The sequence below is a fragment of the Gopherus evgoodei genome, chromosome 4 (genome assembly GCF_007399415.2).
Source record: "Gopherus evgoodei ecotype Sinaloan lineage chromosome 4, rGopEvg1_v1.p, whole genome shotgun sequence".
NCBI classification, from domain to species: domain Eukaryota; kingdom Metazoa; phylum Chordata; order Testudines; family Testudinidae; genus Gopherus; species Gopherus evgoodei.
The window spans coordinates 9,095,135-9,117,675 of NC_044325.1; the positions used below are offsets into that span (position 1 = coordinate 9,095,135).

Here is a 22,541-nt window from a genome sequence, read left to right on the forward strand (position 1 = left end):
ATCCCAAGGAGCAGACATGAAAAAAATACCAGAACCTTACTAACCAGATGCCCGTAGAAAAGACTGGGGGAGGGTAGTCACCAGCAAGAGGGGGTGGAGGGCAAAGGAGAAGTGATGAGGATCTCTACCTCCCACTCACTGGAATCTGGCTGCGGTCCCTAACTCCTGTTTGAGAGCACTAACTCTCTTATCAGCCTCTGCCTTGTAGCTATGATAAACTTCGGATCTTTGTCCACCATTAGCTGAAAGAAGATTTCTCCTTCCAGACCCTTGTTGGCTGCTGGAGGAGTGGATGTCCTCTCTAGCCCTTCCACTGATCTATTTGCCGCAAAGGTGGGGAGGGGGCTCTTCCAGCTTCGTGATGCTTTTGGGTCCTCCCGCATGGGTAGTTCCAGAGTGGAAATGTAAATGAATCTTGTCCCTTGCTCTGCCACCTACAGCGTTCTCAGCTACTGCTGTGAAACTGAGCAGCCGAGTCAAAGAAGTGTGGATTGGATAATATGGTGGATCGAAAGCTGACTAGATTGTCGGGCTCAACGGGTAGTGATCAATGGCTCGATGTCTAGTTGGCAACAGGGCCGACTTTATGAAGGGTGGGGCCTGATTTGAATACTGTGGCAGTCCAAAGGACCTCCTGCCACCAAAATGCCACCAAAACCCCGGAGTGGACACTCCCCCCCTCCCGCCGCTGAAGATCCGGAGCAGACCCCCAAACCCTGCCGCTGGGTGAGTAAAAAAAATAAATGTAAAAGACTCCTAAGGCGCGGGGTCCTCTTAGGTGTGGGGCCCAATTCTGGGGAATTGGGGGGATCGACTTAAGGTAGGCCCTGGTTGGCAGCTGGTATCAAGCAGAGTGCCCCAGGGGTCAGTTTTGATCAACATCTTCATTAACGATCTGGAGGACGGCGTGGACAGCACCCTCAACAAGTTTGCAGATGACACTAAGCTGGGGGGAGCGGTCGATACGCTAGAGGGTAGGGATAGGATACAGAGTGACCTAGACAAATTAGAGGATTGGGCCAAAAGAAATCCAATGAGGTTCAACAAGGACAAGTGCAGAGTCCTGCAATTAGGATAGAAGAATCCCATGCACCGCTACAGGCTGGGGACCGACTGGCTACACAGCAGTTCTTCAGAAAAGGACCTGGGGATTACAGTGGACGAGAAGCTGGATATGAGTCAGCAGTGTGCCCTTGTTGCTAAAAAGGCTAATGGCATATTGGGCTGTATTAGTAGGAGCATCGCCAGCAGATCGAGGGAAGTGATTATTCCCCTCTTTTTGGCACTGGTGAGGCCACATCTGAAATATTGTGTCCAGTTTTGGTCCCCCCACTACAGAAAGGATGTGGACAAATTGAAGAGTGTCCAACAGAAGACAACAAAAATGATTAGGGGTCTGGGGCACATGATTTTCGAGGGGAGGCAGAGGGAACTGGGCTTATTTAGTCTGCAGAAGAGAAGAATGAGGAGGGATTTGACAGCTGCTTTCAACTACCTGAAGATGGGTTCCAAAGAGTATGGATTGAAACTGTTCTCAGTGGTGGCAGATGACAGAACAAGAAGCAATGTTCTCAAGTTGCAGTGGGGGAGGTCTAGGTTGGATATGAGGAAAAACTATTATTTTTTTCTGGGTAAGGAATGGTGTCCCTAGCCTCTGTTTGTCAGAGAGCAGTGGTGGATGGCAGGAGAGAGATCACTTGATCATTACCTGTTAGGTTTATCCCCTCTGGGGCACCTGGCATTGGCCACTGTTGGTAGACAGGATACTGGGCTGGATGGACCTTTGGTCTGACCTAGTATGACCATTCTTACGTTATTATTTGGTGGGTGGTGAAGCACTGGAATGGGTTACCTAGGGAGGTGGTGGAAACCCCATCCTTAGAGGTTTTTAAGGCCCAGCTTGACAAAGCCCTGGCTAGGGTGATTTATTTGCAGTTGGTCCTGCTTTGAGCAGGGTGTTGGACTAGATGACCTCCTGGGGTCTCCTCCAACCCTGATAGTCTATGATTCTATGAATTCCAGGTAGCTACTCCGTGGCAAAACTGCGCAGCAGAGGAGGCAGAGGAGCTGGTCTTTCTGCAGACTCTGGGAGACATCAGTGCATCAGTTCACATTCAGGAGTTTCCCTCAGCGACCACAAGGGCCAAAACTTCATGTGCATGTCAACCTCGGGAAAGGTGGAGCTCTACAGAGCCCCACAGGCTGGCCCCCTGCCTCCCCCCGTGCTGCTAGGGAACTTTCCTCCCCGGGGGCGAGTGGCTTTCTCCAGCCCGTCGGAACGATGCTGCGGGCGCTTCAAAACGAGAGCGGAAGCTTGACAACCCGCCCAGGCTAGAGCAGAGCCCAGGGGGAAGAGGAAGCCGAAGCCACAGGCGAGCGAAAATGCCTGGTGTCAGGGCGCGAAACCTCCCGCCGAGGTGGCGGGCTGCCGAGCGAGCCGCGCACGCAGGCTGATTGGACGGACCAGCCTCTGCCTGGCGGTCCAGCCCCGTTATCCCGAGCGGCTCGGGAGACATCGCGCAGAACTGGAGAAACAGCGGTAACGGGCGAAGCCACGGCCGGGAGGCTGCATCGGGCCATGGGAGCGGGGGCTGGTCATGCCGCCCATGGACCTCCCGGAGTTTTGCCTGGGGTTTCCCGCGGGACCTCGCCCTGAGTCCGAGGGCGGCTGTGGCTGGAGCCGGCCACGCGTGGGTCCCGGCGCTCCAGGGAGCCGAGGAGACAAACGAGCCGGGGCAGAGCGGCTGCCAGAGCCGGGGACCCGGGCGGGTCTGAGCCCCAGCGCCCGGCCGCTGCCCGGGGGCCCCTCCTAGGCTGCACCTGGCCGCCCCGTCGCTGCGTTTCCCGGACACCGTCCCGCACCGGCAGCCCCAGCTCCCCAGCCACCCCCGCCTTCCCCTCCCCGTCCGGCGCGGGCTGAGCTCCCGGACCCTCCTCCCCGGGCCGGCTGGGCTCTGCCGCGGAGCCGGGCTCGCCTCTCGCTCCGCATGGACGCCGACGGCTACCGCTGCCGGCACAGCCGCGCCATCCAGGGCGGCGAGTCGGCGCTGCCCGGCTCGCTGCTCTTCAGCGCCGGGCTGCTGGGGAACCTGCTCGCCCTCTTCCTGCTGGGCCAGCAGCGGCTGCGGCGCGGGCGGCCCCCGCGGGCCTCCGCCTTCTACCTGCTGGTGAGCGGGCTGGCGGTCACCGACCTGCTGGGCAAGTGCCTGCTCAGCCCCATGGTGCTGGCGGCCTACGCGGGCAACCGCAGCCTGAGCGAGCTGTGGCCGGGCGGCGGGGAGCCGGGCCGCCTGTGCCAGCTCTTCGCCTTCCTCATGGCCTTCTTCGGGCTGGCGCCCACGCTGCTGCTGCTGGCCATGGCCCTGGAGTGCTGGCTCTCGCTGGGCCACCCCTACTTCTACCGGCGCCACCTCCGGCGCCGCCGCCGCGCCGCCGCCCTGCTGGCCCCGGCCGCCGCCGCCGCCCTGTGCGCCCTCTTCTGCGCCCTGCCGCTGCTGGGCTTCGGCGCCCCGGTGCAGTACTGCCCGGGCACCTGGTGCTTCATCCGCATGGCCGGCGGCAGCGCCCCCGCGCGGGGCTACTCCGTGCTCTACGCCAGCCTGCTGGGCGCGCTGGTCCTGGCCATCGGGCTCTGCAACCTGGCCAGCATGCGCAGCCTCTACCGCATGGCCCGCCGGCCCCACCGCCGCAGCGGGCCCACCGCCGCCCGGGCCCCCGCCGCCCCGCGCATGGAGGAGCTGGACCACCTCGTCCTGCTGGCCCTCATGACCGTCCTCTTCACCGTCTGCTCCCTGCCCCTCATCGTGAGTACCGGCCGGGAAGGAAGGGAGGGAGGGGGGAATTATCGGGTAAGGCCCCGATCCTGGAGGGGGCCCGTGCGCCCCACCCTAACTGTGGCCATCCTGATCCCAAGGGCCGTCTTCCCACTGACCTCAATCCGCGGGCTTTGGGTCCGGCTGGAGTAACATCCCCCTCGCCCCAGTACAGCCCTACACCGTCCTTGTCCCTGGCCGCCCGCCTCACCCCTGGCCCTAGCCTAGAAGCACTGGGCAGTGGGGCTGGTGCTTGTAGGGGCACCAGGCAAACGGGAGGGCTGGGGCGCTGTGTACCATTCAAGGGGTCCACTGCACTCCTGCCTCTCCACCTGCGGGGGTGTATTCTGTACCCAGAGTTTGCCACTGGGGAACACATGGGTTTAAAATCCCATCCACCCTTCCCAATCAGTTGTGAAGGGGCCTATTTCGAGGGGACCTTTGGAATGGGGGCTTTCAGGTGCAGCCAGGCAAACAGGGTTTGAGGACACACCAGTCCTGCCATCACTGGGCCACTTTATTAGCCTGTGAAAGCCCAGTGAAGTCAAAGGAACTACACCACTGGGTAAGCGGTTGCCTACCACACCCACCGAAAGGGGATCAAGGCTAGGGAGTAAAATCCTCTCCCTGCTCATGTTACTGGCTGGGATTTCCCATCCTGATTCCTCTGCCCCCTTTAGATTCCTCAGGAGGGCAAAATGGGGCTGAAAACGAAGTACCACTGCCCCGGTGTTAGTGGCGGTCAGGAGGAGTGGGGCAAACCCCCTGTACGTACACTTGCTGCAGTGAACGAATGCAAGGGAGGGAGAGCAGATAAAGTCCCCGTAGCTCTAACTAGAAGGATGCGGGTAACTTGTCTTCTGGACCTGATCACTTTGGAGGCATTGTTCTTGGGCGAGGAGGGCGGACAGAGGCACATGGGCTGATAAACCAGTGGAAGGCGCTGGGTGCTGTTGAAAGCTGACCAGGGCAACAGTGATGGAGGAGGGTTAATTGTTTACCTCCCTGCAACCTGAAATAGATGAGTGGACCAAGTCTCTGTCTCTGGCACTCCTGCTGACAGCCACAGCCGAGATACCAAGGACTTAGTGGACAGGGACATTGACCTACCCTCTCAGCTCTGCCGTCTATGCTGAGCCTTTTCTGGGGGAGCAATCTAGCATCTTTTCTAAAGCATCAACACTAAAAACTTTTTAAGAGCAGACAAAGGGGAAAAATAGAGTGACATGGGCATCACGAGGTGCCCGGAAAGATTCTCCTCTTCAACTGTGGGTATGCTCTCACAGTGACCTTAAAAATGATACCTCCTTGCTCCATTTACTCTCTAAGCTCCATGTCTCGCTTGCTTGAATAAACTAAGAAACCCCCCAGTTACTCATAAAACAAGGGACGAGTAAGGAGGTGAACCCCTTGCAGATTACACTGTGTCATGGTTATTACCCTGCAGACTGTAAGACACTTTCACTACAGACAGTCATTAGAAACAACTGCATGTTTACAGTGTTACAGAGCCAGGACAGCAACTCTTGCAAGCTGCCCTTTTTCTCAGGCGCTGTCAACAAAGCTGACAGCAAAAGCTTTCATTCCAGAGTCACACTGTTGTGTATGACATATGAAGTATAAACAAGGCAACCTGACTTATGATCAGGGAGATTTTGTGCTAAGCCCCAGAAAGATCCTATTTTGATGAGTACACTGCGAAGTTTAGTACAAAGTTACTGGCCATTAACCAACAAGGAACATCAGTGTTTGTGTATTTCAGTCACTTTTCCACCCGTACACACAGTTTATAGGAGATTCAAGTCTGTTCAGGCATGTGCCCAATGTATTAACATTGTGAAAAATCTGAAACCTTTAATCAGTCATCATTCACCTTCCACAAATCATTCAAATCTTACCACATTCTCCTCACATGCACCTGATTTCTTATGTGAGGGAGATTTTCATGTCCTTCTTTCTAAACATTATCCATTTTATTGATACATGTCTCCAGCACTGGATAACGCTCTGAACTTGATACAGCATTTCACAGAAGATAGTTGGCTGTGCTAATTTAAGAACTACTCCTGCAAACAGTTATGAAATGGGACACTCTCCTTACCACTGCAAAAGTTATTTTTCCTCCCTTGGTATCCTGCTGTTAATTGATTTGTCTCGTTAGGCTGACCTCACACTTGGTAAGGCAACTCACATCTTTTCGTGTATTTATACCTGCTCCTGTATTTTCCACGCCATGCATCTGATGAAGTGGGTTCTAGCACACAAAAGCTTATGCCCAAATAAATTTGTTAGTCTCTAAGGTGCCACAAGGACTCCTCGTTAGTTAGGCATTAGGTTACTTGTGTGAGTGCTCCCATATACTGCAATGGGGTTTAGGGACACTCATATTTTGGCTGTCCCTAAACCTCTGACTGCCAGAAGCTGAGATTAGACGACAGGGGATGGATCACTCGAGAAGCTGCCCTGTTCTGTTCATTCCTTCTGAAGCATCTGGCACAGGCTGCTGTTGGAAGACTGGATACTGTGCTAGATGGACCATTGGTCTGACCCAGTACAGCTTTTCTTCTGGCATTATTCATATGAGTAGGGTTACTACTCAGGACCATATGGATTTAAATAATCAAGCCCTTATTTTCTATTCACAACTTCACTTGTGTAAAGTGAAAACTGAAAACTGGCTTAATTCAGTGACCTATCTCATCCAGATCCGTCACAGTATCTTAATACTGTTGTATATACGAAAGTGGTTTGGAGGGGAAAAAGCCATTAAATCAAAATGCAGTTACGTTAGTGGTGCCCATTAGTGCAGCTTAGGACTCCTCAATATTCAAAATTCCTATGTCAGTGATTTATAGCTACAAAATCAAAACTAATCAGCTGTGAGATCCTAACCGCAAACAGAGACTTTGGGGCTGAATCTGGAGGAAAAGATGCCAAAGAAACAAACCACATCCACAATTTTAGAAGGTTTTATGTGGCTGGAAATACAATCTGGTAGATTTTGTACCTTTAATATGCTTCACCCACCTCCCACCCCAGTCACCCCTCTTTAACTCAGAGAGGTTTCTTTTTTTTTTTTAAAAGCATAATTTTGCAGGTAATCGTTAGCCCTTTTGTTTCAAGCTACAGGTTTTGAAGGAAACCATTATTTTAAAAACAAAAGGAGCATTGTGCTTGGGAGAACGGGTTGTTACCTATCATGCATAACAATTTTTTTGATTAGCCAAAAAGTTAATATATTTTTGGGGAGAGGGGATGTGATGCCACTTTGCATGAGCTGTGGTCCGGTTTAGTCAGTCAATTAGATTTCGCTACATATGTCAGACTAAAGTTTAGGATGTGCAGAGATGCATCTTTTAGCACCCAAACTACATTCTGGAACCTGGCCATATCACATATGCCATGGACTCCTGTGCAAGATCAGACAGAGTGTCGCAACTGATTTCATCTTATAATCCGCAAACAGCTGGGGCAACATAAATAAGCATCCAAAAGCATATACCCCATTGACAAAGCTGTTAATCAGCCAAGGATAGCGGCTTTTATATTTCACATTCACAGGTGAATAAGCTGCACCTCCACTACACAGCGGATACAGTAGGTAGGACAAATATTTCATAGCCTGGGTATCCTATTCCTCAGTTCTCTTTTCAGATTCATCGTATGCCCCAAATGTATTTACCTATAAAATTGAAATGGACTCAGCACAAAACAAAGAATGTTAAAGGTTTGCTAAGACCACAAAAGGAAGAAAACGCACAGCTGAGGATCTTCCAGAATGCCCTCTGTCCTTATCGATGTGTCTGTGTGGTGTTAGACCCTAATTGTAAACATCATTGCTTTTGTGGTCTTGGGTTAGCCTGTTAATGGGAAACCCTTTCAGTGGGGTTTTTCATAGATAAATTTATAGCCGTTCTCCAAGACAATAAACAGTGGTTAAGTGCTGTATTTGTATATGGACTTTCCTATCCTTTTTTAGAAAAGGAGACAAACATACAATGTGTTGTTCCAGCTGAATAATACAGGTGAGATAAGGATCTTGTAAGAGAGTTCAGGAGTTTTGTTTTTAAAATACCTGTGCATTGCAAAGGGGAAAACATTCTGCTCCAAAGTATTGTTATGACCCCATGATCCAAGTTGTCAGAGAAGTTTTAGTAGTCTCTGGGCAGAGAAGATAAAGGCCCTGAGCTGCACAAAAGTACCATGATCTCTCCTTCAGTATGAACAGTGACTAACGAAATAGAGCATGAACTTGAATCTAGTGAAATAAAGAGTGGGCATTGTCTGTGTCCCGTAAATAGTGATTATTACATTTACAAGGGAAAATCAATGCTGCATACCAAAACTAAGCCAAAGAAGCACTTTGGGGTGTGCATATGCTCTTGTGTGTTTACATGTGTTTTCGTTTTTCTCACCCACTATCTATTATTATTATTTATTTGTTTTGTGGTCGTTCCTAGGAGCTCTAGTCATTGGCCAGGGTCCACAAATGTGATGCACAAACACAGAACAAAAAGACAAATCTCTGCCCAAAGAATTTACAGTCTATGTACTTAGAATCATAGAACCACAGGGTTAGTAGGGCTTTTTTAGAATCTAATCCCCTTCTGTGTATCCCATCTACACTACACTTCTGCATCTCACCAGGAGATCATATACCTCTGCAAAGTAAAACAAAATGACAACTAGACTTTAAAGCTAGTTAGGCACCCATCTGTACCATTAGGCACCTAATCCTCTGTGAGAGCTAGGCATCTTTGAAAAAAATCTCACTAGGTGCCTCTCTGCATCCAAATTCCTTTAAAAATCTGACCCTAGACTACGATGCCAGCCTCCAGTCCAGCTCTGCCTGATTCTGATCACATTGATGCCACAGAAAATTCTGAGCAACTCCAACAAAGTCAATAGAGTTATCCAGGATTTACTCTGAGGTGGCTGAGGGTTTGTCTACACATGGAGCAATATAGGAATAGCTATTCCAGTGTAATTCCATGCGTAGACAAGCCCTAAGACCATAATGGAACTCAAAGGTGATACATTACTGTGTCCACAAGGGGGCACTCTTACTGCACAGTAATTATCGTAATACTAAAACGTGCTGAAAACCAGTATTTTATAGAGATGATGACTTCATAGTTAAAATGGTGTGTATTTTTAAAGCAACATTTAAGTTTCAAATCATTCAATGCTGCAAATATTTAGTTACTATAAAAACAAGAGACAAGGTGGGTGAGGTGATATCTTTTGTTGGACCAACTTCTGTCAATGAGAGAGACAAGCTTCCCAGCTACACAGACCTGAAAAGGAGCTATGTGTCAGCTTGAAAGCGTCTCTCTCTCACCAGCAGAAGTTGGTTCAGTCAAAGATGTCCCCTCATTCCCCTCATCTCTCTAATATCCTGGGACCAACACGGCTGCAACACCACTGCATATAAAACCCAGCACATTTACGGTTATGGAATAGGTACATTCAAGGAAAGTCTCAAAAGAATAGGCTTCATTTTTCTTTCACATCAATTTTCCACCAGTGTTGTTCCATTAATTTCAGTGGAGTTACTCCTAATTTACACCAATGTCAGGGAGAGGAGAATCAGGTCCAATATGTTCATTTATGTAGGAATGAAAAACAGTCTCACCACCTGCCCATCATCTCTTTGAGATTTTTGCCCTAACAGTTTTTCCAATCCCTAGATTGGAGGCACTACAACATTTTGATTCTTTGCAGTCTCCAGTCTGCCACGGTCTTGCACAGAGGGATTATGCAATGATCAAAATTCAAAAAGCTATTTTAGCTGCCTGCCCAGAAAGCTGTTGCATGCCACAGAAGCAGACCAAAGATGACATAACATTTTACACATCCGGGGGAAGAAATGAATCCAGCCTTAACTCTCACCCAAGAAGCATCATTATGAATTCTTTCAACACGTACATCACTGGATTGTTTTTATAAACACAGTCTGCAATAAATGTACCTTAAGGATGGATATGCGGAAAGAGTTCATTGAACTCTTGCAGAAAGTGTTTCTACAAGCACTCTCACGTAGCCTAGAAAGGGTTAATGCTAAGTCGGGCCCATATGCAAAAGTTAAGGCCCCCTTTCCAAGGTTTTGCTCTCTTCCCTCAAAAATGTTCTCAGATGGTTCAGCCGCGGACCAATAGTTGTCTGCAGAGACCTGACTAGACACACGCTGCTAGCTCATCCTCCTCATTTCCATTGCCTAAGTGTTTGCTGGATTGGGACCTCACCTTGCTGTTTAATGCAACCGGTGATGGGATTTCCTGCTCCATTAGTAATTCCGTTTGTCAGAGGATTCTCCAGATCAGTGGTTCTCAAAGCCAGTTCGCCGCTTGTGCAGGGAATGCCCCGGCGGGCTGGTCTGGTTTGTTTACCTGCCGCGTCCGCACGTTCAGCCAATTGCGGCTCCCACTGGCCGCGGTTCACCACTCCAGGCCAATGGGGGCTGCGGGAAGGGCGGCCGGCACATCCCTCGGCCCACACTGCTTCCCACAGCCCACATTGGCCTGGAGTGGTGAACCGCGGACAGTGGGAGCCGCGATTGGCTGAACGTGCGGACGCGGCAGGTAAACAAACCGGCCTGGCCCGCCAGGGGCTTTCCCTGAAGAAGCGGCGGCCTGGCTTTGAGAACCACTGCTCCAGATGACCTAATTCCAGAGCTCAGGTTTTGCCACTGCAGAGACATCTCTTTGTGCTGCATCAGAAAGGATGCTGTTTCCTTCCCCAGCTGCACTGTGTCCCTATGATCTGCCATGTTTTCTAACACTAAATAGTTCCTTCTATGATCTCTTTCCCGGTAGTTATGTTTCACAGAGATGGGGCCTGATCCTCCTCGCCCACAGGGGAAAAATAAATCACAGTTAACTCGACTGAAGTGAAGAGAGTTACGTGAGTGTAAAGTGAAAGGAGAATCAGGGCCATCATGCCTTTCATTCAAGCATTCAAGTCTTCACAAATGTGGGTGCTATTATCTTGTATGTTAGGGACACCCTCAGCCTCTGTCGCAAGACCGGGATGTGGCAGTCATGCCAGTGGTTGGAGATTCCTAACTGATGCAGCAAGCCTGGCTGGAGCTATGATCTGCCAAGAGTAGCGGTGCCGGGGCTCAGCAATCACATGCCCTGGCACAGACTAAGCACTGGTTGTACCTAGGAGTCAGAGTAGGAGTCAGGCCGAGCCCCAGGGTGGTCAGTGCCAAAGGCAGGGATCAGACCCAGGTTACCTGGAACGAGTCGAGGCAGGGACAGGTGCTGTCACAGCCATGGGCAAATCAAATGCTTTGAGCAGCTGGGGAGTTGCTGCTGCTGCTGCTGCTGCTGGGCTTAAGAGCTGGTCAGCTGACTCTTCCCACAGTCACGGTATAGCCGATAACCCTGTCCCAGCTGCTTTGCACTGCACTGCTGGCGATCCCAGCGTGGTATAAAGTGAGTGCAGCTGACTGCACGTCACCCACTCCCCTCACCCATGTGGGGCATGTGCCAGAGCACACAGCACGCAGCCTGATCCTTGGGCAGAGGAGCTCTTCTTAGGGGACTGCTCCAATGGCCATTACGTGGAGCCTTCCTTAAAGCTGCCTTTAGTTATGCTGGAGACTGTTTTGTTTCCTGGCAGCGCCAGGATCAGAGGAATGCAAAGGTTGCTTAGAGCCACCTTGCCCTCCCCAGCTCAGCCCAGCTGAAGAGCTAGCCCGGGGAAACTGAGGCACAGATAGTTTGGAGAAACCAGTTTATTTCCATTTTAGGAAGCAGCCTTTACACGTCCTTTAATTTGGCACAAAATTCATTCACATAGGAAGGGCAAAACCGTCCTCTCAGATCTGCATGTCTGCTGATGACATCCAAGCCTGCGACACCAGGGCCTGAAATAGAGATTGAATGGGGGCATCGATTAGTAGCCAACGCACAGCCAGAAATATGGGCCCCTTCTTACCTCATGCTAGTGCAACGCCATGATTTCGGTGGCACCAGTCTTGAGAGATGGAGATCAAAATCAGGCCGTTTTCCACATGAAACATTTAGTTTATCAAAACCCATCTGTGTTAGCCTTCAAAGCTAGTCCCATGGACCTTATCTATAATCCGCCGAGCACTCTTGTGCTCCCCTACACACCAGCTACTAAGTCTGTAAGTTGTTAAACAATGAAAGCATATAGGGCCAGATCCTCGATTGGCACCAGTGGGCATCGCCCCATCACCAGCTGAGGATCTGGCCCATGAAGTGTAATGATGTGCCCAGAAACTATTATTTTGTTGCCTGATCCCAGATTGTTTACTGACCGATTCATCTGCCTGCCCGGTTGGTGTTAGTTAAGCTTGATGTCGATCTAAGCGAAGTGCAGGCTCAGAATGAAACATGCTGATTCAGTGCTGGAAAGCAGTCGAGTACGATAATTGCATGTAGGGCATTTACTCGAGTCATTAACGAAATGCTATACTTTATAATAATTAGATCTTTTTATGTGAAACAGGTCCGTGCTTATGTGGGAGCATTTGCCGCTGACTTTAATGAAAAGGCAGATCTTACAGCCCTGAGGTTTATATCTGTGAATTCCATCGTGGACCCCTGGGTGTTCATCATTTTCAGGACATCAGTTTTTCGCAAGTTCCTTCATAGGGTGTGCAGAAGACTGAATTCTAAAAAAGCCGCAACGCCTCGGCTTCTATGAACTAGGCACCAAAGCTGCAGGAGTGAAGAGCGTTCTGCTTTCTCTCGTAACTCGAACCGAAGGAATATTGTTCCAGTAATTGTTTACATAATCAAACTGATCACACTAATTATGCCAAATGTTGTGCTTGTGACACATGGCTCTTCTAGAAACACTGTAAGAAAATACAAGACTGTATTGTGGGGAAGGTGAAGTGCCTTAGCCGCTCTGCTGTGGACATGCAGTACGGAGAAGAAGCATTCCTCCATTACTGCGTTTTTGCCTTTCCTGGCACAGACTGGAACTGAAAGTGAGTCATGTGAGTAACAGTGAATCTTACGACGTGACAGCACTCCACTTCCCAGAGAACTTTGTAAAAAGAATGTGTTTGTGGTATAAAGTGCTGCTCTCTGATCTTCGGTCCCACCTGATTCTCCACTCCTATCAGAGTACAGCCCCGATCCTGCAAGGTGGGCCCCGTTGCCTTTGGGGGTTCCCATTGATTTCAACAGGCTGCAGGCAGACAGATGTGTCTACCCACAAGGATCAGCTTGGAGGAACAAGGGCTAAATCAGGAATCACCAAAGTCTGATAGGGAAAAATAAAACTCTTCATTTTTAAAAGAAATAAAAGCAGCGTACAGTTTCTTGTAGCTGCCTCCCCACCCCAATAAATTGATCTTGTCATCCAGTAGCCAGATAGTATCCAATGCACAGTACATACAGCGTCAGACCCAGCAGCAATGATTCTCTGGGCTTGTCTGCACTGTTGAGTCAGCTCCAGGTATAACTCAAGTGCACACACAAAAACCTCTAGCCTGAGTGCTTGAACACAAGCTAGTTGGCCAGGCAGGGGTGGGTGGGCTGACCCTCCGGTGCTGCTCCCCTTCAAGCTAGCAAAGCTATTTTGTGCTGCTAATACAAAGGCTCTGTGCTGCTGCAGTGTGATGGCTCTTGCTGGGGCTAGTGGATAATGCTCTGTGGAGAGGATGAGCCCTTTCTTCTGCCTTAGATTTGCACAGAGAACTCCTGCTGGTATTAGAGACAAGGGGAATTTTTTGTGCAGAACTCCTGCAGTACCCAGCCCCAAAGGAACCTGCAGAGATCTACCCCATGAGCATATCAGGGTGGGAAGGGACCTCAGGAGGTCATCTAATCCAACCCCCTGCTCAAAGCAGGACCAGTCCCCCTGACAGATTTTTTACTCCAGTTCCCTAAATGGTCCCCCTCAAGGATTGAACTCACAACCCTGGGTTTAGCAGGCCAATACGCAAACCACTGAGCTATCCCTCCCCTCCCAACTTTATTCCTCTGAGTAATCCATGAATAAAGTTACGCAGGGGAGGGTAGATCTTTGCCAGGTTGGGTCTTAAGACAGTAAACAGGCTTGCGGTGGAGTAATGCATTTACATTTATATGCTACAACCGTTCAAGTGCTTTAACTATTCGCTGGGGACAAACAAAGGCTGAAAAATATATCTTACAAAGCGACATCATGTTGCATTGTACGGTTTGTTCAATAAATTATTCTTTAGCCAGCGCTGAGATTTATACCTAGTTCGTGATTTCCATTGTTTGGTCAACAAACGTCACTGATCTTTTGCTTTAACAATGGAAGTTTATGCTACCTGGCTGGGAATTATTGTTCTTACCTGATGCATTTTAGAGGGGCCCTCTCCAAGGCATTGTACAACGTTGACAAGTTAGGGTCAGGTGAGTCCAATAGCTAGCTGGCTCACTGCAATTATTGTAATACTATCTGTATGGCAAAATTACTTGATGATTCCCTGTTCTGTTCATTCCCTCTGAAGCACCTGGCATTGGCTAGATGGACCTTTGGTCTGACCCAGTATGGCTGTTCTTATGTTCTTAAAATAAGCAGCAATTTTATGAGCAAAGGCCCAAATGCTCAAAATGGGAGCAGCTGGGGGAACAGAAAGGTCATTTAAACAGGTTTGGTCTCCTCCTGTGTCACATATATAACTGCCATTAATGCTGATGCGAGTTACAGACATGTATCAAAGACAGAAACAGCCTTACAGGAATATTTAGAACATGAGACCATGCAGGTATTATTGTGGTCCCTGTCTGGTAAAGGGTCTGTTTCAATCCGTGTTTACTCGGCTAATCTATACACAGGTGCAGTCCGGTTTTACTGTCGTATCATGTGATATTTATTCTGCTATATCTGGGCTGGAGTGAGAGTTTTTACAAGGAAGAAACCTGTGCAAATATTTATTGTAAAACTTTGTACCTTAAAGGAAGAAACTTGATGTAGCTGTTTCACAACAGGCTGGGGAAGACTTGTCACATTCCCATAGTCTACGAAAGATTGTGCTTGGCACGCATTCCAGTAGGAGACTTCCAGGGCCTCCCCTCCACCCCAGGCCGGAAGAAAGTCTGTTTGTCTAGGGCCCAGCGATGAGATAATGCAGCCCTGGTGGTGACCCACCTAGAATCTACTCACACTCCACTGGCAGGTCAGGACACACTGTTGTAGACAAGCCCTCTTCAGGTGGTACTTTCCCCTTTGAGTAAGTGAGGAACCAGTGCCCCAGAACAGAGACGGTGAGCCCTAGTGGATTTAGAAATGATTAAAGGAAATACATCCACGGTTACATTAGATAAGGGATATAAACCATTTTGCTTCAGGGTATCTGCCAACTACTAATCTGCCTGGGATTAGGAACAAGCTTCTCCAATTATCTGTTAATTGTCCACTGCGGGGTTTCTTATTTTCCTCTGATGTGTCTGATAAAAGCCATTGCCAGAATCATGAGACCGGAGTAGACGGGTCCCTCAGCGATCTGGCGTTTTCCTTCCTGTGTTTGCGTGACGTTAGAAGACACAAACCAGAGGTACTCAAAGATCTATGAGTAGCGCCCTACCAAATTCAGGGTCCATTTTGATCAATTTCACGGCCAGAGGGTTTTTTTAATTGGTCAATTTCACATTTTCAGATGCTTACATCTGGAATTTCACCATGTTGTAATGGGGGGTCCCAATCCAAAAGGCACCCAGAGGTGTATCTGATCTCTCCCCAAGAGTGGCCATGCAGGGGAAGGACAAGTCCTGTCTCTCCCAGCCCAGCCAGGAATTGCAGCTAGGAGCCCCCAGCAGCACGGGGGACATCAGATTTCATGAGGATGGGTTATTTCCCATGAAATTGGTAGGGTCCTACCTGTGGGACTTCTTTAAATGCAGGAGTGTAAACCTAGGCCAACATTTTCAAAGCTGGGATGGTAAAGTAAGGCTAGCTCCCTACGACCAGATTTAGACACGGAAATAAACTGGCTGGTTTTCAGAGGTGCTGGGCACCCACCGCCTTTAACTGACTTCACGGGGACCACTTGAAAATCTGGCTATTTAGTTAGGTGCGGAAGTATGGAGTTAGGGACCTCTCTCTATCTCTGGTATTTAGATGGCCCCGATCACCATCGGCTTTGAGCACTTTACAGTGTAATGTATTCACCCTCACAGCACCCTTGTGATGTAGGCCAATGCTATGATCCCTATTTTACAGATGGGGAACTGAGGCACAAAGGGCTAGGGCTACAAAGGGATTTAGGCACCTACCTGCTACTTTAGCTGCCTAAGTCCAAAATTTCGATCATCAAAACCTCCAGCTCAGCTGTCGCCTAACCCCCTATGTTCCTGCTGACAAAGTCCCCTAACACTGCCGGTGTGCACACAGTCAGCTGCCTACATTCTGATACCCCAGTCAGGGCTAAGCCCATCGGGATTCACCAATGAGGCATCCCCGGCCTGTCTCGCCTTGCGGGGCTGATCCAACTCATGTGCTTCCTGCGGCCCTCCCCGCGCTGCAACTCACCTCCGCCCAGGGACGGCTCCCAGCTTTTTGCGCCCCAAGCTGGAGTGCCGCCACTTGGAAAGTGCTGCCCCAAGCACATGCTTGGAGTGCTGGTGCCTAAAGCCGGCCCTGATTAAAGAGGACTCCAAAGAGACAGATTTTTAAGACCGCTGTCCCGATGGGGCCACTGTTCTGGCCGCACCTGGGACGGCTGCTGCTCAGGTGCTCCCCAGGGCCAGCAGTAGCCAGTGCAGCTGGTCCCGGGGCCACTCCAGCAGCGATTGTGGAAAAGTCACGGAATCTGGGACCTCCATGACAGAATCGCAGCCTTAGTTATCAGCCATAAAACTCCAGTCTAGCTTGAATCCTTGGGCTTAGAGTTTCAGGCCAGAGCACACTGTTACTACCCCAAACTTGGAAAAAATCAGCGTGGCAATTACTAAATGGCACAAGTGGTCAATGATGAACTAGGCGCCCGTGCTTAGGATGAAAACCTGGCGAGTGCTGGCTGGTGGAACAGCCACCAAGACCGCACATTTCTTGAGGGCAGTAAATCCTTAATCATAGTGTAAGGTCTGCCTGGGTGTTCCACAGGGGTGGATTAAACCCTGCATGCCCTGGCGGTACTTTAGTATCAGCGCAAGATGATTCAGGGGCCGAACAGAGGCCAGCAGTAGATACAGGGTCTGAACTAAAGCTTGCTGAAGTAATTGTGATTTCAGTGGGCTTTGGATCAGGCCCTCTGTGAGAACAGAAATAGTGAGACCCATCAAGAGCGATCACTGCATCCGTTTGTGCACTCCGCATGCAGTTGTGAAGTAACAGGTACATGAGTGGTGTGGAGAAAGTGAATAAGGAAACGTTATTTACTTGTTCCCATAATATAAGAACTAGGGGCCACCAAATGAAATTAATGGGCAACAGGTTTAAAACAAAAAAGGAAATTCTTCTTCATACAGCTCACGGTCAACCTGTGGAACTCCTCGCCTGAGGAGGTTGTGATGTCTAGGACTATAACAGGGTTTAAAAGAGAACTGGATAAATTCATGGAGGTTCAGTCCATTAACAGCTATTAGCCAGGATGGGTGAGGAATGGTGTCCCTAGCCTCTGTTTGTCAGAGGATGGTGATAGACGGCAGGAGAGAGATCACTCTATCATTGCCTGTTAGGTTCACTCCCTCTGGGGCACCTGGCATTGGCCAGTGTCGGCAGACAGGATACTGGGCTGGATGGACCTTTGGTCTTACTCAGTGGGGCTGTTCTTATGTTCTTAAAGGTGCCAGTGTGCATCCAGTTGTTTCAACTGCAGGATTGGAGTGGACACGAGAGAGGAAACATTGACCAATCACACTGGATTGTTCACTTTATAGAAAAGAGGAATAGACCAGTGTCAGCAGGGGTAAAAATATTCGAGGTAAGTTCCATGGTAAGTATAACTTAAACACTCTCAGGGTTGGGATGTAGGCAGCCATGTCTAGTGGTTGGTGACCTGGTTCAGAAGTATCATGTTCAATCACTGGAAATCAGACAGGAGCCGGTCAAACTAATCCAGAGCAGGTCAGAAAAGAGGCCCGTGTCTGTAGGGCTTGATGAGAGGGCCAAGCAGCGGTTAGGTAAAGCCCCGTTGTGCAGACAACTTCCTGTGCCTCTCTTTGGTTTAAATAGGAAGTCCTGACCAATCAGAAGTCCTGGTGTTCCTCCAATCAGGGCCCAAGGGAGGCCTCTCTGATGCAGCTTGAGGTTTCATGGGGTCTCTGCTCTGTCAGTGGTAGCAAGCCACTGGCTGGGAGCAGGGTGGCGCTAGTGGGCTGGGAACCCCGTGGACCCAGATTCAAGATTCGGTGCCATAGCCAGAGCGCCTTGCACTCCCATGAGCTAGGGCTGGTGTAACAGGCCCAGTGCAACCACTAGGCAGTCTCCTAGGGCACCAAGATTTGGGGGCTCTGCCGCCAATCAAGACACTGGCTGAAGATCGCAGACTGTAGGGAGGGAAGACGTATATGATAAGAACCACACTCCCAATGAATTGCTCTCCTGCCTTTAGAAAGTCAGCAAAGTCCTTTGGTTTGATTGCTGTGTTGATAGGTACATTTACACAGTACTAGCTCCTCTGTCCTGTAGATTGCGCAGCAGCCAGAAGGAGAGTGGAGCAGCTTGTGGTGGGGCTGAGCTGTGCTGTTAGTGAGGTGCAGCCGGGGCCGGCTTGCATGGCATGCTCGGAGAGCGGGCTGCAGGATTTGCAGGCAGAGGCTCTGCTGCTCCCTGGGGCGAGAAGGGAGGGAGGCCAAGGCTGGCAGCTCTGCGGGCTCTCTCATGTGGAGGGGTGGCTAGGCCGCTTTAACCCACCTCCCTGCACCCCAGCTTTCTACTCTCCTGACCCTGCTTTGGCGTGAGGGCCGCGCACTCTCTGCCTCACAGTCCTGCCTGCTCCACGCCCCGCTGCTGGAGCGAGAGCCCACATTCAACTCCCCAGCCCGGGAGCAGGATGGACTCGTGAAGGCAAAGTAGGCGACACGTTTCCCCATTGCCCTGTTGCAATTGCACTTGGCCCTCTGCTGCTGCATGCCGGGGACTGGAGAGGAGAGCGCCCATTTCACCTTGCGGCTCTTTGAATCCTACCCCACGCCCCGGCCAAACCCAGATTGCGCCCTCTCCCCCCTCCACACCCAAACCTGGTCTGCTTCCCTTCCCCATCCCAGCCAAACCCGAACCCCGACTGACCGAACCAACCCAGTCTGCTCCCCTTGCACACCCCAGCCAAACCCGATCCTCCCAGTGACCAACCCTGGTCTGCTCCCCTCGCACTCCCCAGCCAAACCCCCACTGACCGAACCCAGTCTGCTTCCCCTCCCCAGCTAGACCCGAGCCTCCCAGTGACTGAACCCTTGCACTCCTAACCCGATACCCCACTGACTCAACCTGGTCTGCTCCCCTTGCACTCCCCAGCCAAACCTGAACCCTCAGTGACTGAACCCAGTCTGCTTCCTTCTCCTCCCGGCCAAACTCGAACCATCACTGACCGAATCCGGTCTGCTTCCCTTCCGCTCCCCAGCCAAACCCGATCCTCCCAGTTACTGAACCTGTTCTGCTTCCCTTCCGCTCCCCAGCCAAACCCGATCCTCCCAGTAACTGAATCTGTTCTGCTCCCCTTGCACTCCCCAACCAAACCCAATCCCCCACTATGATGGAGTATCTGCCATTCTAATTTTATAAAAACAAGGAATTCGGTGGCACATTAAAGATTAACAGATTTATTTGGGCATAAGCTTTCCTGGGTAAAAAACCCACTTCTTCAGATGCATGGAGTGAAAGTTACAGCTGCAGGCATTATATACTGACACACGAAGAGGAAGGAGTTACCTCACAAGTGGAGAACCAGTGCTGACAGGGCCAATTCGGTCAGGGTGGATGTGGTCCACTCCCAATAATTGATGAGGAGATGTCAATTCCAGGAGAGGGGAAGCTGCTTCTGTAATGAGCCGGCCACTCCCATTCCCTATTCAACCCCAAATTAATGGTGGTAAATTTGCAAATGAATTTTAGTTCTGCTGTTTCTCTTTGAAGTCTGTTTCTGAAGTGTTTTTGTTCAAGAATAGTGACTTTTAAATCTGCTATAGAATGACCAGGGAGATTGAAGTGTTCACCCACTGGCTTTTGTATGTTACTGTTCCTGATGTCCGATTTGTGTCCATTTATTCTTTTACATAAGGACTGTCCGGTTTGGCCAATGTACCTGGCAGAGGGGCATTGCTGGCACAGGATGGCATATATCACATTAGTAGTCGTGCAGGTGAATGAGCCATTGATGGTGTGGCTGATGTGGTTGGGTCCTCTGAGGGTGTTGCTAGAGTAGATATGGGGACAGAGTAGGCAACGGGGTTTGCTACTGGGGTTGGTTCCTGGGTTAGTGTTTCTGTGGTGTGGTGTGTAGTTTGTTGATTTTGTGAATACAGACTAACACAGCTACCCCCTGACACTTGACACCATGCAAGGCTCTAATTTTATTAATAATAATAATTGAATATCATAAAGGTAGAATAAAATGTAGTAGATTTTGATATGAAAGAATGAAGGAAGGAAGTGACAGTGTATTGTGTATAATGTATGTGATTTATTTTAAGACCCATGCCATGTTGTGCAAAGTGAAAACAACAGGGTCAACACTGTCAGGTTATTCATTTATTTTTATTAAATATGTAGACAAAATAATTAAATTAATAAATTTTCAAGCCGAACGTGTATTAATTCTAATGAACCGTGGCATATTATACAGTATTCATTTTTGAAAGTTTATAATAAGCGATGCTCCAGGAGGAGGGGAGGAGGTGGGGAGGCGGAAGGTGAAAGTTTCACCTAGGGTGCAAAATATCCTTGCACCGGCCCTGGGGCTGTAACCAGTCTGCGCGACTTAGAGCATCCATGGACTTTAACTTGTGCTGGGAGATGAATCAGTGCTCAGCTGCCTGAACCTGGCATAATGCCCCCTCCGCCCATCTCTACTGGGTGCTGGACTCAGCGGTTTGGCTGGATACATGGAACCTACGATCAGGGGTGCCTCCTTACCAGCCACGCTCCCCCTCTTTCCGCTTGTGTCCCCAGGCATGTACCTATCTGGCACTGAGCAAGCATGCCACTTACATCACTTTACCACTTACACCCATTTTCTAACCACCTACACCCAACTTGTAACTTACGTTACCATGTGTGTCACTGTGGAATTTGGCCCGGACACTAACCTAAGACTTCGCACCACTGAATTGAACCCAATGTTTCTCTTGATTTTCTTCGGGATGTAAATTTGAGCCTTGTCCACACACAGACTTGCACCAGTTTAGTTAAACCAGTGCAAACCCCTTGTGGGCACTCTTATTTCTATTTTAAGGCTGGCTTGTTCTGATTTCAAAAGCAAAACCAAAATTAAGCCACTCAGAAATGGAAATAAGGGTCCACAAAAGGGTTTTCCCCAGTGTAACTAAAATGGTTTAAATTCACATCTTAGGTTAAACTGATGCAAGTTTCCTGTGTAGACAACTGGAAGCGGCACAATGCTTTGGAATCTTCTCTTCTTTTAAAAGAACATGTGGTATTTGTTAGAGACAAGACAGCCGGAGGTAAACAAGGAACTGGCAGGAGGGAAAGAAATACTAAATAAGAAATGAATAAATCCTGCCAGCTGGTATTTTCAAGCCCAGGCAGAAACCAACAACTTTCCCATTACTGGAGAAATGGTGACTATCAACTGAAAATTCTAAAGCCTCGCATGGGTATTTAGAGCTACATTAGCTTCCAAGAAAACAACAAAATCAAACCAAACAAACAAGAAACCACACAGCCTGCTGTGATAGCAATCAAAGATTTAAATATTAGAGAGCAGGGGGGGGGCGGGGGGCAGAGTGTTGACAATCACAGAATAACCACTCTGCAAAATGCATTTTTAACAGGTCTGCAGCGTGCTGTCTTTATTGAAGACTCTTTATCATTAAGTCGTCCAGACATATTGGGCCAGATTCTGACCTCAGTGCCGCTTTGGCTTGGACACAACTAAGGGAAGAATTTGGTCTCTTGCTAGTAATATACACACTCAGTCCAGCAAAACCCATAAACCAATGGGACTATTCCCGTGCTTAAATGTATGCACTTGCTTAAGTGCTTTGCTGGATCGGGACCATAATTATTTTATGCTTGTTGAAGACAACCAACCACCTGTTTGTTTTTATCAATACCATTGATGATGAAAAGCGCTACATACTATGCACAATTAACCCGACCTTCAGCTAAAAAGCTCAGTGCTGAAATAAAAGAATTCACCCCATTATATGAAAATAAATCTCTGGCACATTTACATCACATTCATCCACCTTGCTCAAGGCAGACTCCTGGGAGCTCACCTGCGGAGAAGCACGTCTCACCACACACATGAACTGTGAGCTATTTGGAGCTGAGGTTATTGACTAAGATGACCTCCTTGGTGATGACCAGCGCTCAAGCCCAGTGATACTAGCTGAGTCAGCGGCCGATCACAAGCCAGTGTTCCAGTCCAGCATAGTCTCATTTGTGATTTATCTCTGTGTAAGCACACCGGGCAGGAGAGGAGTGTATCTTAGGGTGACCAGACAGCAAGTGTGAAAAGTCAGGACAGGGGTGGAAGGAAATAGGCACCTATATAAGACAAAGCCTCAAACATAGGGACTGTCCCTATAAAATCAGGACATCTGGTCACTCTAGTGTATCCCCAGCCCCGTGTGTGGCCTGTCCAGCCAG

The 22,541-nt window shown here is 49.4% G+C and overlaps 1 protein-coding gene across 1 annotated transcript; it reads left to right on the top strand.

Moving 5' to 3' along the window:
• Positions 1-2,987: 2,987 nt before the first annotated feature.
• Positions 2,988-13,664, top strand: PTGDR (prostaglandin D2 receptor). Its single transcript, XM_030562879.1, has 2 exons — positions 2,988-3,803; positions 12,294-13,664. The coding sequence occupies exons 1-2, from the start codon at positions 2,988-2,990 to the stop codon at positions 12,489-12,491; spliced, it is 1,014 nt and encodes a 337-aa protein (XP_030418739.1). The 3' UTR covers positions 12,492-13,664.
• The last annotated feature ends 8,877 nt before the right edge of the window (positions 13,665-22,541 follow it).